Here is a 13,447-nt window from a genome sequence, read left to right on the forward strand (position 1 = left end):
TGACAGAAAACTGTGTCAAGACTGTCATTTTATTTACTATATTTAAAATAGATGGTCCCATGTAAACAAGTTTCTTTCACACAAAAGGTTTTGAATACATCCAAACTCATACTGGATATAGTATGTTCAGTATATTTCAAACAACAAACATGGTTAAATTCACCGTTGTGCTACAACCCTCCTCGGGGTGCTGTGTCTCTGTCAGCAGCGGTGTATGTAGCGGTATTTTAGCAGAACAATGAGCACGCAGATGGGCTGCAGAGTGCAAGTACAGTGTTAAAGATCATTGTGAAGGAGAAGTTTGAGGCTTGACAAGTTTCACTGTAACATCACAACTCACAGTGACCACAACTGTTTTATGTGAGACAAAGAGCAGACATTTTACCACCTTTCAATCCTTCAGATCGTGAGTCTGAACAGAACAATGACTAAAAAAAGTTCAAACAGATTTACAGTACATTTATTACCCAAAGTGGGTTTTTTTACTTTCTAGAACGCATAAAGAACTAATATGTACATGGAGGTATTTTTCCCCATAAACACAATACTTGCATAGTGGAACAAGATGAATACTGAATACTCATTTCAAAGCGATGAACTCAGAATGTGAATGAGTGCACACAGTACATGATAAATAAAGCTGCTTATCTGCAATTAGCGGAGTGTACCAGAGGACATATTTAAAGTATAAAGTCATTTGGCATTTGAAGTTTGATATATAGCATATCAGGGAATCCACAAAATGCTTCACTTAATGCTGGTGTACAATCAGGCAGCATCATCCTTATCACCCAGAGTGCAGGCGTGTGACACAGATGTGCCCCCACCTGCAGAATCTCCGACCCTCTCCGCAGGCACTTGCTGTGATGAGGTTCAATGTGAAGCGGAGGCCAAACACCACTCCCCTCCTGTCAACTTCTGTTTTCTTATCCACAGAATCGAGCATCGTCATCTATCAGTCCGGGTGCTGATTTCCTCTCTCAGGGTGGAGGGGTCGTGTCCCGGCAGCAGCCCATGAGGGGCGTCAGGTGAGCGCTGCGCCTCTTCTCGACACTTGGAGCAGCAGCAGAGCGTGGTGCAGAGGCGTGTGCGGATTGGCTGAGTAAACAATACAAACATGATGCAGTTGGCAGCTCCCTGCGACGTGTTGCCAATTCCCTGTTGGATCAAAACAAAAGCCTTTAAGGGAAAAGTAGCGACGGATACAGTAATAAGTAACAGATAATGAAACAGATTATTATGCTGGATTAAAATGCCTCTTAGTGTGTTCAGAATGTAGGAAGTAGTGATAGGAACCAGCTGACATTCAATATTTTTATTTAAAATTTTACTTTTTTATGAATTGTTGCATTATTCTATCATCAAATAGAAAAATAAACACACTCTCAGTTTTTACTTCATTTTGAGAAGTTCTTATGTTACTTTTGTAGTTGTTTAAAATGGAGAATACTCTCCAAAATACAGTTTAATACAGGAACTTTCCATGATGAATGAGTGATGTTTCACATGCTTAACAGCATGCATCATAAGTTTAACATGAACTAATGATAGCACACATATACAACCAAACCTATGTGCTGTCAAACATGCACACACATGCAAAATCTAAAGGATAAAGGCTGTGTTTATCCTTGGTTAATTAAGAGGTAAATTGTGGATTACAGTGGATGGACATCCTAAATAAAATAAACTTAATCTACACTCACATGTAGAGTCATCAGCACCGGGTTCAGTCTGGCTGGAGAGTTGACTAGCAGCAGTATGAAGCGCACTGTGCTCCAAATGCGCAGAGTGATGAAGATAACAGGGATGAGTGTCATCTTTATATCAGCCATGGAGGAGAAGGAGTGTGTTGGAGGCCTGTTGGCCAAGATGGGACGGTACTCCGACAGGGCGGCATGCTGCGTCAGGCAGAGGACATAAATATTTTATTCATCAAAACATGAAGCACTAAAGCAAAATCTCTGAATAAAGAGAGTGAGGTGTGTCAACTATGATAGCCGACCGGACTAGAGCTGCAATGCTTAGTCAATTCATGATAATCAAATAATTGTTTTAGTCTTTTTTTTAAGGAAAAATGCCAAATATTTACTGGCTGCAGCTCCTCAAACGTGAGGATTTGAGTCATTATGAGTCATTCATGATAGTAGACTGAATATCTTTGGATTTTAGACTATTGATCAAACAAAACAAGACGTTTGAATACATCATCTTGAGCTCTAACACATTATAACAGGCACTTTTCTGTCATTTTATAGACAAAACAATTAATAAATTGAGAAAATAATCTGCAGATGAATCAATAATGCAAATAATCGTTAGTTGCATCCCTAAACCAGACATGATACTGGAGGATGACAAATGTCATAAAAATAAATAATTGCCAAAAAGGTTGTTTTTAGGGTCCCTTTTGTTTTAACGCACTATTTGTTAGCTGGATGTCTTAAAAATGTTCAGAAACTTCTATATGAATTTGATCAGATTTGGAGGCTGTGGGCCAACAAACAACTTTTTGATGCAGACTCAGGACTTTTTTTTTTTTTTTTTTTTAGAGGATTTCTTAATATGAGATTTTTTTTTTGTGAAGGGCAATAACTACTTGAATGAACATATGCATACACACGTGCGTATCCCAATATTATCTATCAGTTTGTGTATTTTGATGGAGATCCAAACCCAGATGGGGATTTAAAAATTCTAAACATTTTATATTTCTGTCTCTTAGAACAACAAATGTGGAGAGTTGTCTGAGTGTTTTCTAGTTCAAACCGTGTTTAATATATTAATGTATTGTCTATGTGTTGAATAATGTTGTGAATAATGTTTTTGGGGAGAGGAAATCTTTAAAATACATGTTTCCCCTATTGATGCCTTTGCCAGTGGTGTCAAAGGAGGCAGCATGTGGCTGCTAAAAAACCCCGTTCGGTCCTCACCGCTGTGTGGATGTGCCTCTTAATTAGGATGTAGAGGATGGGGAGGGTGAGGTAAGCCAGGAACTCCCAGATCTTTCCTGTCAGGAGCATCCACAGGACACGGTCATCAGCATCGATGCTGACCCAGCACCAGCCCACCGACACCTCTGATGCATCGTAGCCAATCTTGTTGAGGCACACGGCTGCAATAGTGATAGCCAGAGGAACACCCCAGCTAGAACAGAGGGTTTAGAGGAATTAACATAACTTCCTCAAAAGGTCAACATCTTATCTTTAAAATATCTCCACCAACTGTGTATGTTTGGTGGGTTCAACACTCACAACTATTGCAAAGACATGTGACACCATGTGATACATGATTATCTTGTGCTTAGGGCTTGTGTGGGTTACGTAGTACACACTGCAGAGTCACACTTCTGTTGCTTTAGCTCTGCAAATCATAAAACCACAAAACCATTTCAGCACTTTGAGCAACAACGTTCACCATGTTTCCCCCCTGAAGCATCACCTCTCAATTCATGGCTGGTCATTATAAATAACACTAAGCTTAAGGCCTAGTTGTGTGTATGTTATGTATACAAGCTTCGGTGAATGGCTCTGTTGTGCCATCTTCAACTCAATGGAGCTATTTAAGAATTCAGAGAAGTGAAATTAGAAGGACAACCGCAGACACTGCAGTGAGGCGCACCCAGGGGTGAGAATGTTCTTGTGTCCAAAAATAGCTCAATTATACAGCGCTACACCAGAGGGAACTGACTCCCTCTTTACATCTTCACAATCAACACGCACAGCTCATTAATGTAATGAAGGAAAACTGACACAAAGGGTGAAACGTGTGTCGATTCAGAGCTTTCAAGGTAAAGTCTAGAGTTAATAAAACAAGATGCTCAGATACTCATTAAACTATAATGTAACCGCATTTAATGAACTCTAAAATGGTTTTGTAGTTGTGATTTTTAACAGCTTTTTGTAGTTGGGCTACCTTAACAAAATTGTAGCTAAAAGACATATGTGATATAATTGTTCAGCTCATCGGTATTGAATGATAAATACTAAAAAAATAATATATTACGTAATTGTTTCGAGACTAGTATCAAAATTCTGCTCTACATTAGGCATAATTTCAATGATCAAATCTAAAACTTTTTGGATGATTTTTGGATGATCTAAACTAAAATTGAGTTGATATTGTTACAGTTTAAATGTCTGCACATTGAAAAACATTTGTGATAACTGAGGGGAATTGATCTACCCCATTTTGATGTTAAAAACCTTCTCTGAAGCCAACAGTGTCACAGTCGGCATCTTACAGAGATGCTTTCAAGAATCCACCTGCTGCGGAACAAACATGTTTGAATATGTGATGCCAAAAATAAATGTTACATGTTCTCTCTGCATGAGTTGGGTAATGTGTGCTCATCTCCAGTCCCCCCAAGATGAACATCAGAAGAACAGACGAGTGATGATTATGTTTTCTAGACACAAATCCTGCAGATGGAGGTTCCCCTCCAGACTGGAACAGCTCAGAGGACACTGACAGCAGCCCAGTGCTGAGTGATTGATGTGGTAATATGATGTGATTCACAGCTATACAATCAAATATGACTCATTAGGATGAATATAGTGTCTCAAACTAAACTCTGTGGACCAATGAACATCAGTTGACCCTCTGAGAGTTGTAGTCCAGAAGCTGGTCTGGGACCAGAGGTTATAAGGTCACCTGCCATGCTGGAGGTTTTTTTTTTTCCTTTTTTATTATTGTTTGTTTTTCTCCTTAAATTGAGGAGAGGTCTGTTGTATAAGCTTGTGGCTTCTTGACATCTTCTGTCATATCTTTTTTTTTTCTGGATTTTTATGCTTTATAAAAACATACTAATGTTCAGGAGTTTCTTTTCTGTAAATAAATAAATGCCAGGATTTCCCTGAATATCAGTTGGACGGACCAATAACTGGCTTATCTGGAAAAATCCCTGATGACTTGTTGCCATGGAAACACAGCTGTTAGCGCTGTTGATTGCCTGCCCTGGAGTAGCTAGTGAGGCTAACTTAAGACTTAAGATTAGTCTTTGTGTTTTTCTATGAAGCAAACTAGACCAACATAACATAAGCGGAAAATAACCTGTTTTACAGTTTGAGGCAGGTGGCAGATGATAACAACACAATTTAAATTCAGTCAACAGTTGGCAGCAGAGCAGGCAGTCCTATGCCAGGCAAACAAAGTTCTGATACACAAAGCTGTTTTCAGTTTGTGAAATATTGGATCATTTGAACATTTATTGAGATGAAACCATGTGAGAAGTTTAGATGGAAAAATCACTATTTGGTGAAGCTGTTAATAAGTCATGGACATCTGAAATGTGACCCCGACTACACACTGCTTTTTGTAAGACGGCAAAAGCCAAAAAGGTTGGAAACCACTGGTTTCATCTTTAAAGGTTCAACGTGTAAGACTTGGCCAGAATTTTAGTTTAAAACATTCAAAAATTAACTAAAATTATCAACAGAATGTGAAGAAATAACAGTTTTGACGTTATGTCAAAAACGTATATGTATTGTATTGCAGAGATATCTACTGAAGTTAGCATGCTAACCAGCTAGCTCCGGCCCCGTCTGGCCCACCCTGTCTCATAATACCACTTTGTACCTGAGGGGCGATAGTGAGTCACTGTAGCATCCAGTCTGCCCTCAGTCCAACATCAGAGGAAGAAGCAGCCCCGGCAGTAATGGTGGAGCCGGGCTGAATGCTGCTGAATTTTTTTCTGTAGGACTATTAATATGTCACTTTATTGAGTTTTAATATTCTCTCAGGTGAGAAAGTGACCATGTAGATTCCCAATATGTGGGCAGTTTATCCAAATAACGCCTATTTGGAAAGTTGCACCAACGTTGTCGGAGCAGCCGGCTGCTGCAGATGCTGCTGGGGAGACATCAGCTGGTCATGTCAGCTGATCTGATGAACTGCACTGGGTTGAACCAGCTATGTGAAAGCTGGCATGAGCCATTTGGCATCATAGTACATGGTAGTAAGCTGGATTGACATTGAAATATCGTATCTATAAATTAGGTCTCTACTGGATTACTGTGTTGCAAAATGGCAGCAATAAATGAAAAAATTATGCTGTGTGGCAGAAATCATTCAGTCATTTCATGACTTACACCTACCCTCGGGGCATGTGTGTAACTATTTAGTTGTTACTTAGTTATGTTGTAATTTATCTCTGTGGCGCAATTGCTTTCTGATCTGTGAAGCTCTTTTGCAATATACCACTGGCTCTAATGTCTGTAGCATTTTGATAACACCATAGTCCTAATTCACTGTAAACAGTAAGCTTTCTGCTATATTCAGTGAGTGATAATGATGGTGGGGTGATACATGTCGGGGGGGAGGATGGGGGGGTAGATATGCTGCCCCCTATTTGTTTGGATCATGTGACCAATTCTTACACATTGAACCTTTAACAATGTGTTGTATTTTAAAAGCTTGTTATATTGTCCATTGTGTCAAATCTGCATCTGAAAAGTAACTAAAGCTGTCAAATAAACGTAGTCAGGGCGGGAAATTAGCACCAGTCACATGTTGATAAAATATTAAAGTAGCTGGTAGATTTCATATATAAAATAATGATTTACTATTGAGTAGCTGGTGAATTTTAACATTTATCTGTCAGTGGCTGGTAGATGTTCACATTTCAAAGAGTTAAGTTCCCACCCTGAATGTAGTGGAGTAGAAAGTACAATATTTCCCTCTGAAATGTAGTGGAGTGTAAGTATAAAGTAGCATAAAATGGAAATACTCAAGTAAAGTATAAGTATCTCAAAATTGTACTTAAGTACAGTACTTGAGTAAATGTACGTAATTACTTTCCACCACTGATCCCAAGATACTTTTGGCGGTACTTAAAAGCTAATCTACATAAACTTGATTTGTTTAACTGCTGGTGCAGAATTCACACCAATAGGTTTAAAGGTTCAACATGTAAGAATTGGATTTTAGGTTAAAACATTCCAAAATTAACTAAAATTATTAAAAGAATGTGAAGAATTAACAGTTTTGACGTTATGTCAAAGACGTATTTGTATTGTATTGCAGAGATATGTACTGAAATTATCATGCTAAACCAGCTAGCTCTGGTCCACCCTGTCTCATTATACCACTTTGTACCTGAGGGGCGATAGTGAGTCACTGTAGCATCCAGTCTGCCCTCAGTCCAATATCAGAGGAAGAAGTAGCACCCCCCCCCGCAGTAATGGTGGAGCTGGGCTGAATGCTGCTGAATTTTTTTCTGTAGAACTATTAATATGTCACTTTATTGAGGTTTAATATTTTCTCAGGCGAGAAAGTAAACATGTAGATTCCCAATATGTGGGCAGTTTATCAAAATAATGTCTATTTGGAAAGTTTCACTGATGCCGTCAGAGCAGCCGGTTGCTGCAGATGCTGGCCGGGGGAGACATCAGCTGGTCATGTCAGCTGATCTGATGAACTGCACTGGGTTGAACCAGCTATGTGTAAACTGGCCATATGGCAATGTAGCAACGTAGTGGCAACGTAGCATATCAGCACATCAGGTGGCCAATATTTACACATTGAACTTTTAAAGGACCAGTGTGTTAGAGTTAGGGGGATCCAAATATTGGCAGAAATGGAATATAATATCCATAATTATGTTTTAATTAGTGTATAATCACCTGAAAATAAGAATGATTGTGTTTGATTATCTTAGAATGAGCACTTTACATCTACACAGGGAGCCGGTCCTCTTCCATGGAGGTCGCCATGTTTCTACAGACAAACCAAAAACTCCAGAGAAGGACTTTCGCGTTTTTCGCGAGTTTCGCGGCCACTGTAGGGTGGGATGTATTCAGTTGTTGCAATCTGCAACCTCACCGCTAGATGCGGTCCTATCACAATCCTACACACTGTACCTTTAACATTATAGTCAGCATCCAAAAACAGAAGTGCAACCACAGAGTACAACTCACCTGACGAGGTGGAAAAACAACACTAAGCTGTCAGCGACTCTCTGGCTGGACCTCACTATGAAGACGTACAGGTAAACAGCGATGGCCACAGTCCAGAAGAAAGAGCTGGTGTTGGCGAAAGTGGAAATCGCTCCTTGAACGATGCAGTCCACTGAATTTGTGTGAAAAACTCTCCAGACTCCGAAAGCGTAGGAGACAGCGGAGAGCCAGTCAGACATCGAGAGGAACACCAGCAGTTTCCGCGGAGTTGTCCTCAGATCTGACCAACAAATGTAGGTGAGGATGATGAGCGAGGAGCCCACGAACGACAGCGCGCACGAGCACAAAACGATCACCTGCTCAGACAGGTACACAACTGTCTCATTTCCAGTTGCCATCGTTCACTGTGACTGCACACGAGACACTACAGTATCACTTCAGAGATACGACTATGTTTCAAACACTTCGAGCGGGCTTGTCCGCCAAATTTTAGACATAATTGAAGTCTCTCCGCGTTATTTTCTTCTCCAGTCGAGCGACATTTAGCGCAGAGTCGTCTGGAGAAGTTTGACCTAACAAACTGCGTCCTATGAAGCCTCTGAAAACTTTTCCTCCAGTGTTTAACCCCTCCCTCCCCGCCTCCTCACTTCTCTCTGTCGTTGCACCAACCGGAACCTAAAGCTGCAGTCAGAGTCAGCTGCTGCTACGGGCAGACTCTATTTTTGGCTCTAATGGTCTTAACTGGTGCTGTGACCCTCGCTATGTCCCCAGAGATTGTCACACAAGAACAAACAATCTTTTATTACTGTTTTCCTGTGAGAAAATATTACATCTGATTTCAATTTAATTTGATTCTCACGTAAAAAATGTAAACCATTATAACAGCTGGCCCACTCCTTGTTAAAAGTTTGGTAATATATCAATATTCACTCAATATCAATATTGTGTTTAAGATGCTTTCTTAAAAAAAAAAAAAATCATTATAGTGATCATAATAATAAGCTTAACAGTACCAGTCAAACACACTTTCTCATTCAAGTGAATGGGAAGGTGTATCCAAACGTTTGAACTGTATGTAGCACTTTTTAAAAACAATTTTACCAAGTGCTTTACAAAACACAATGTAATAACAGGCCAAAATTAATAAGAACGTAATAATAATAATAATAATAATAATAATAATAATGATAATGACAATAAATGAATAATAGGAGAATAAAGGGGTACATAAAAACCTCGCCAGATGAGGTAAAATCAGCTGAATGATAGCAGCAATGCACATTTGCCCCATTAGAGCCCATTAGAGCTTGAAGTTATCAATAAAGCTTTAGAAATAATTCATAAAGACAAGTGGAACACAGTGCAGGGATGCAAGGACCAGTGAAACGATGTGATGTTCCAGTTAAAATCCTAGCTGCAGAATTTAGAAGAAGGAGAAAGAAATGGTTTACTAATGTCAGTGAACAGGGCATCCCCAAAATATTATCATTGTGTAAAAATAGTGAAAATGTCCATCAAAACTGCTCCCGAGGTAGAGTCTTTAAATTTCTTTGTCAGATACTCCTAAAACCTCAAAAGCATTTTTAAAAATCAGCAAATTGTCACATTTGAGATGTGATTTTGATACTCACATCAAATGATTTATCAGATGATAATGATCAAAATCTTTGTAGATTAATTGTTTTGTTGATCGAGAAATTGTTCCAACGCTATATCAAAGTCTTCAAGCAAACACTGTGTAAATATTCTCCAGCCGTGCGTTGTATTGCTACCCAGTGAACATACTGGTGAGACGTCTGATTTAAATAGTCGGGGGAAACACTGCAGATCAAGAGTATATATATTTAATTTTTAAAACACAGTTCACACACGTTTAAATTTTACACATCAAACATGTATTGAAGCTTTCCCATGTTGGAAAACCTGAGACACCTTCAGTGAGCCGGCAGCATCTCGGCATTCTGGAGCAAATGAAAATATAAATTTAATTAAAATTGGCTTCTGATGGCCAGCTTTTACCACAAAGTAAATTCCCTTATTGGGCTCACAGGCTGCCATTAATAACGTAAACGTTTGTGACAATTTGGAGTAAGAAATAAAATCCCATTAATTCTTTGCTGGTCTTGTAATTGCGGTTCACCAGAGAGTTTTAAGAGCAGGAAGATATGAAGCCATAAAGCAGTGACCTTGTGTGAGAGCAGGATTTTACTGCTCCTGCATTGCTGCAGCCAAGAAAATCTGCAACCTCTTTTTTGTGTTTGCAGCAATGCAGTGGCACGTTGCTTTTTCCTGCAGTCCGCAGTAAAAACACATCTGCATCGCAATCACAGATGACCAGCGATCAGTTTTACGACACACAATATTTTCCACTCAGTCATCACAATAAATCAGCTAAAGATTCTGTTATTCTGTCAAACAAAAGCCGTTTTTTTTTTTTGAGCTCTTAAATCAGGAGCTCACCATACGTGCAGCTGCATCGTGTTTGTTTGTGTCTGTGAAAACCTAAATTAGTGTGCAGCTGCCATCCAGGATATTGTGGCTCATCTGCACTCATTAGGTCTGCTGTGTTCGCACGGCATCGTCACTTTTTCAATGGTCTCAAACTGCTTTTACACACTGCAAAGTGGTTCATATAACACAAGTAATGTGAAAACAAAGAAGGCAAATGAATGAATCAGTCTTCCATTAACTTTTAGTTACTTCTTTTTTTTTTTTATTTATAATTATAATTTATGACATGAAGAAATTATTAAACCGCAAAAAATTACCATGTTCACTGTTAATGAAATGGAAAAGGATTCTTGGCTGTCTTAATAAAAAAAAATTACAATGTAAGTTGCAAATTGCTACAATGTTTGATGAACAAAAAGCATCCTGGGAGGTTGTTTTCAGTCACAAGATGGCAGCAGAGGATCACAAAAGTACAAAACACACTGCTTAAGTTTGATGCTTTGATCCAACTACAACATTATAGAGGCTGTCAACACACAGGCAATGCTCTCAGTTGATCTATCTCCAATTAATTGTGTATCAAGTCCTCAGCTCTTGTTAACCTGACATTAATTTCTATTGTGTCAGCACACGTGTTAAAAAAAAAAAAAAACTTACAGAAGCAGCAGGATCCATGTTTGCTACAATGCTGATAAGCGTTTTCTCCTCCTCATCTCGTTTTTCTCCCTGTGACGGCTGTGATCCCGTGGGGCCTCTTATTGCGAAGAATTTCTGCGGCAGTATACTTGCTGATTGCTTCGTTCTCACTCCTCACAACAACCAGCTAAGACACTGCCAGAGAAACACCCACAGCAGCCGTATGTATCCGCCCGTCCCTGACAGGATCCCGACCGGGCCTTTGCCGGGCACCTCCACCTGTGAGTCTGGCACTACGGATGCTCTCACTTCTCACAGCCAGGTTTGTGGTGGTGGTTGCTTGGAAGCAGACGGCCTCACACTAAAAGACCCCCGGGGGGGGGTTGGTGTGGTCCTGCGCCAGCAGCCGGAAGCTCTATAAGAGAAGCAGGAAATAATGGTTGAATAAACTGTATTTGGCCTAAATTTCCTCCTAGAATTAAAAATGAATATCTGGATGGATTCACTTTCTTTTTAGAAATCTTGAATTAATAATAAAAGACACATCCTCCTCTGCCCACCTCGCTTTTATATAACTGCGATGCATTGATGAGTCCAAAAGTGACCCAAAGCTTGCTCCCGAACACATTCTTGATACTCTCCTAGCCTTTTGTGCAGCATCACTTTAAGTGCACACAACTTGGGCAAACACAAACACCCCCGAACTAAGAATAGACTTGCCATGACTCATGATTTTGCAACAAAAAGCTCAGTTTGATTTACCTCTCATCTACTTCTATGTGTGTGTGTGTGTCTATCTGTTCACATGAGTGCCATATAATGCAAATGCCTGTGTGTGTGTGTGTTTACCTAGGGGAGATCAAGTAAAATCCCTTTGCTATCAGTCGCGTTTGCTCGCTGCAGTGCTATTTTGGGCCAGCTGACCATTCCATACTGTCCTCTCCCCGTGGACTCTGCCTTGCTGACAGGACAACATGGATACTAGTGAGCGATCTGCACTCGCGAGCAAATGAGCGAAGACGGAGGGAATTATGAAGGAGAAAGAGAGGTCTCGGTGGGATGGAAAATATACAGTTGGATGAATGTCCTCTGTTGAAATCCGCAAGGCTATTTGTAGCTCTTCATGTCTGCTTTTGGTGTATTTTATGACGCATTTCTGGTTGTATAACTGGAAATTCCTTGCTGATTGGTGGTTAGGGCATTTTGACCTTATCTGATGTCAAAGAAAGAATTTAGATTCTTCTAAGAAAGATGTTTGTGATGCTCTGATGCAACTTTTGTCACAACATGCCCGCTGATACTAACACTTCCTATTTATTTGTCTGACCCATCCTCATCTTACACACAGATACAAGTGATGTCCACAGACAAACATAGAGACACTTTGTGACCTACTGTCAGTTGCCAAAACGGCTGCATCCGTGTCTCATTGTGGCGAGCCAGACGCTGCCTTCACCGAGCACATGATGACAGGAATTCCTTCCTGCCCATGGCTTGATGTAATCCCTAATACAGGATTGAGGAATGCCAGTGAAAACAACACCCTGCTCGCTAAATGAATGACTGGCTGCCTCGCTGCTTCACACTGCAAACAGCAGCGGCAGCAGGAGCAGTAACGAGCCTCGACTCATAAACCTGTCCGCAAATATGTGTCAGGCCTCAGGCTGGGTTTTAGCTTCCCTGACAGATTTTTTGTCTTCCTGTTTCTCTGCTGTTGGACAAACAAACAAAGGTTGTGGGAAACTGTTCTTCAAATATTATTGTGATTATCGTAGTAGGTGACTGACAAGAATATTTAGATTGACTCGAAGTTAAATGATTTTCAGGTTCATGTTAAACATTTCTTAATTCAGAATATTTTCGACCAGCTATACTGATATGACATGGATATAGGCTTAAGTTATAAATATTAATGTAAAAGTAGCTCGCCTTCTATTATTTATACGTCCTATAGGTCATATAAAGGGTGCTGACGCAGGAGCAGGATGGCACAAAGATGAATGAGAGCTAGAGAGATGTCCAGATGAAGCTACATCATCAAAAAGCTCAGGAACATTTTGTCACGCAACGTTATCAGAGCTATATTTGATTTTTTTGGAGTCACGTTTTACAAATTCTGAATGAATAATAGACGGTGATAAACCTTGTTTACTTTGTCAAAAGTGGTACCAAATATTTTATTCATAATAAGTTATTCAGATGTTTATTTAAGTAAGTTTTGCTTATATTTCCAGATTATAGATGAAAAAGGTATGATTTTAGTATTTGTACTGATCATCTTAAGTATCTTATTGGCATCAGTATTAAACATTGAACCGAACTTTATGCCTTGTCAAATCAGGTATTAAGTGTCCAAATCTTGATTGAAAAAAAAAATAGAATAATCAGTATTTTTACATGTATTGGAGTATCATAAGTGTACAGTGTCAAATGTGCACACAGTGTTTGTCTCTGAGTAACCATGC

General features: G+C 39.6%; 1 protein-coding gene across 1 annotated transcript; it reads right to left on the reverse strand.

Moving 5' to 3' along the window:
* Positions 1-11: 11 nt before the first annotated feature.
* Positions 12-9,048, reverse strand: gpr157 (G protein-coupled receptor 157). Its single transcript, XM_042408883.1, has 4 exons — positions 7,917-9,048; positions 2,934-3,147; positions 1,707-1,901; positions 12-1,158 (listed from the first exon to the last, which is right to left on the reverse strand). Exons 1-4 carry the CDS (start codon positions 8,291-8,293, stop codon positions 949-951), a joined length of 996 nt encoding a protein of 331 aa, XP_042264817.1. The 5' UTR covers positions 8,294-9,048; the 3' UTR covers positions 12-948.
* Between the last annotated feature and the right edge of the window lie 4,399 nt (positions 9,049-13,447).

This window comes from Thunnus maccoyii, chromosome 4, assembly GCF_910596095.1.
Source record: "Thunnus maccoyii chromosome 4, fThuMac1.1, whole genome shotgun sequence".
Taxonomy (NCBI): Eukaryota; Metazoa; Chordata; class Actinopteri; order Scombriformes; family Scombridae; genus Thunnus; species Thunnus maccoyii.

What these genes read in the sequence shown, in the direction of transcription:
- gpr157 (XM_042408883.1), bottom strand. Translation starts at nt 8,293, where the DNA reads ATGGCAACTGGAAATGAGACAGTTGTGTACCTGTCTGAGCAGGTGATC. An exon ending in TTGTTTTTCCACCTCGTCAG is followed by an intron (nt 3,148 to 7,916) that starts GTGAGTTGTACT and finishes CCTCTGTTCTAG; the next exon opens with CTGGGGTGTTCCTCTGGCTA. An exon ending in AGAGGCACATCCACACAGCG is followed by an intron (nt 1,902 to 2,933) that starts GTGAGGACCGAA and finishes TGCCTGACGCAG; the next exon opens with CATGCCGCCCTGTCGGAGTA.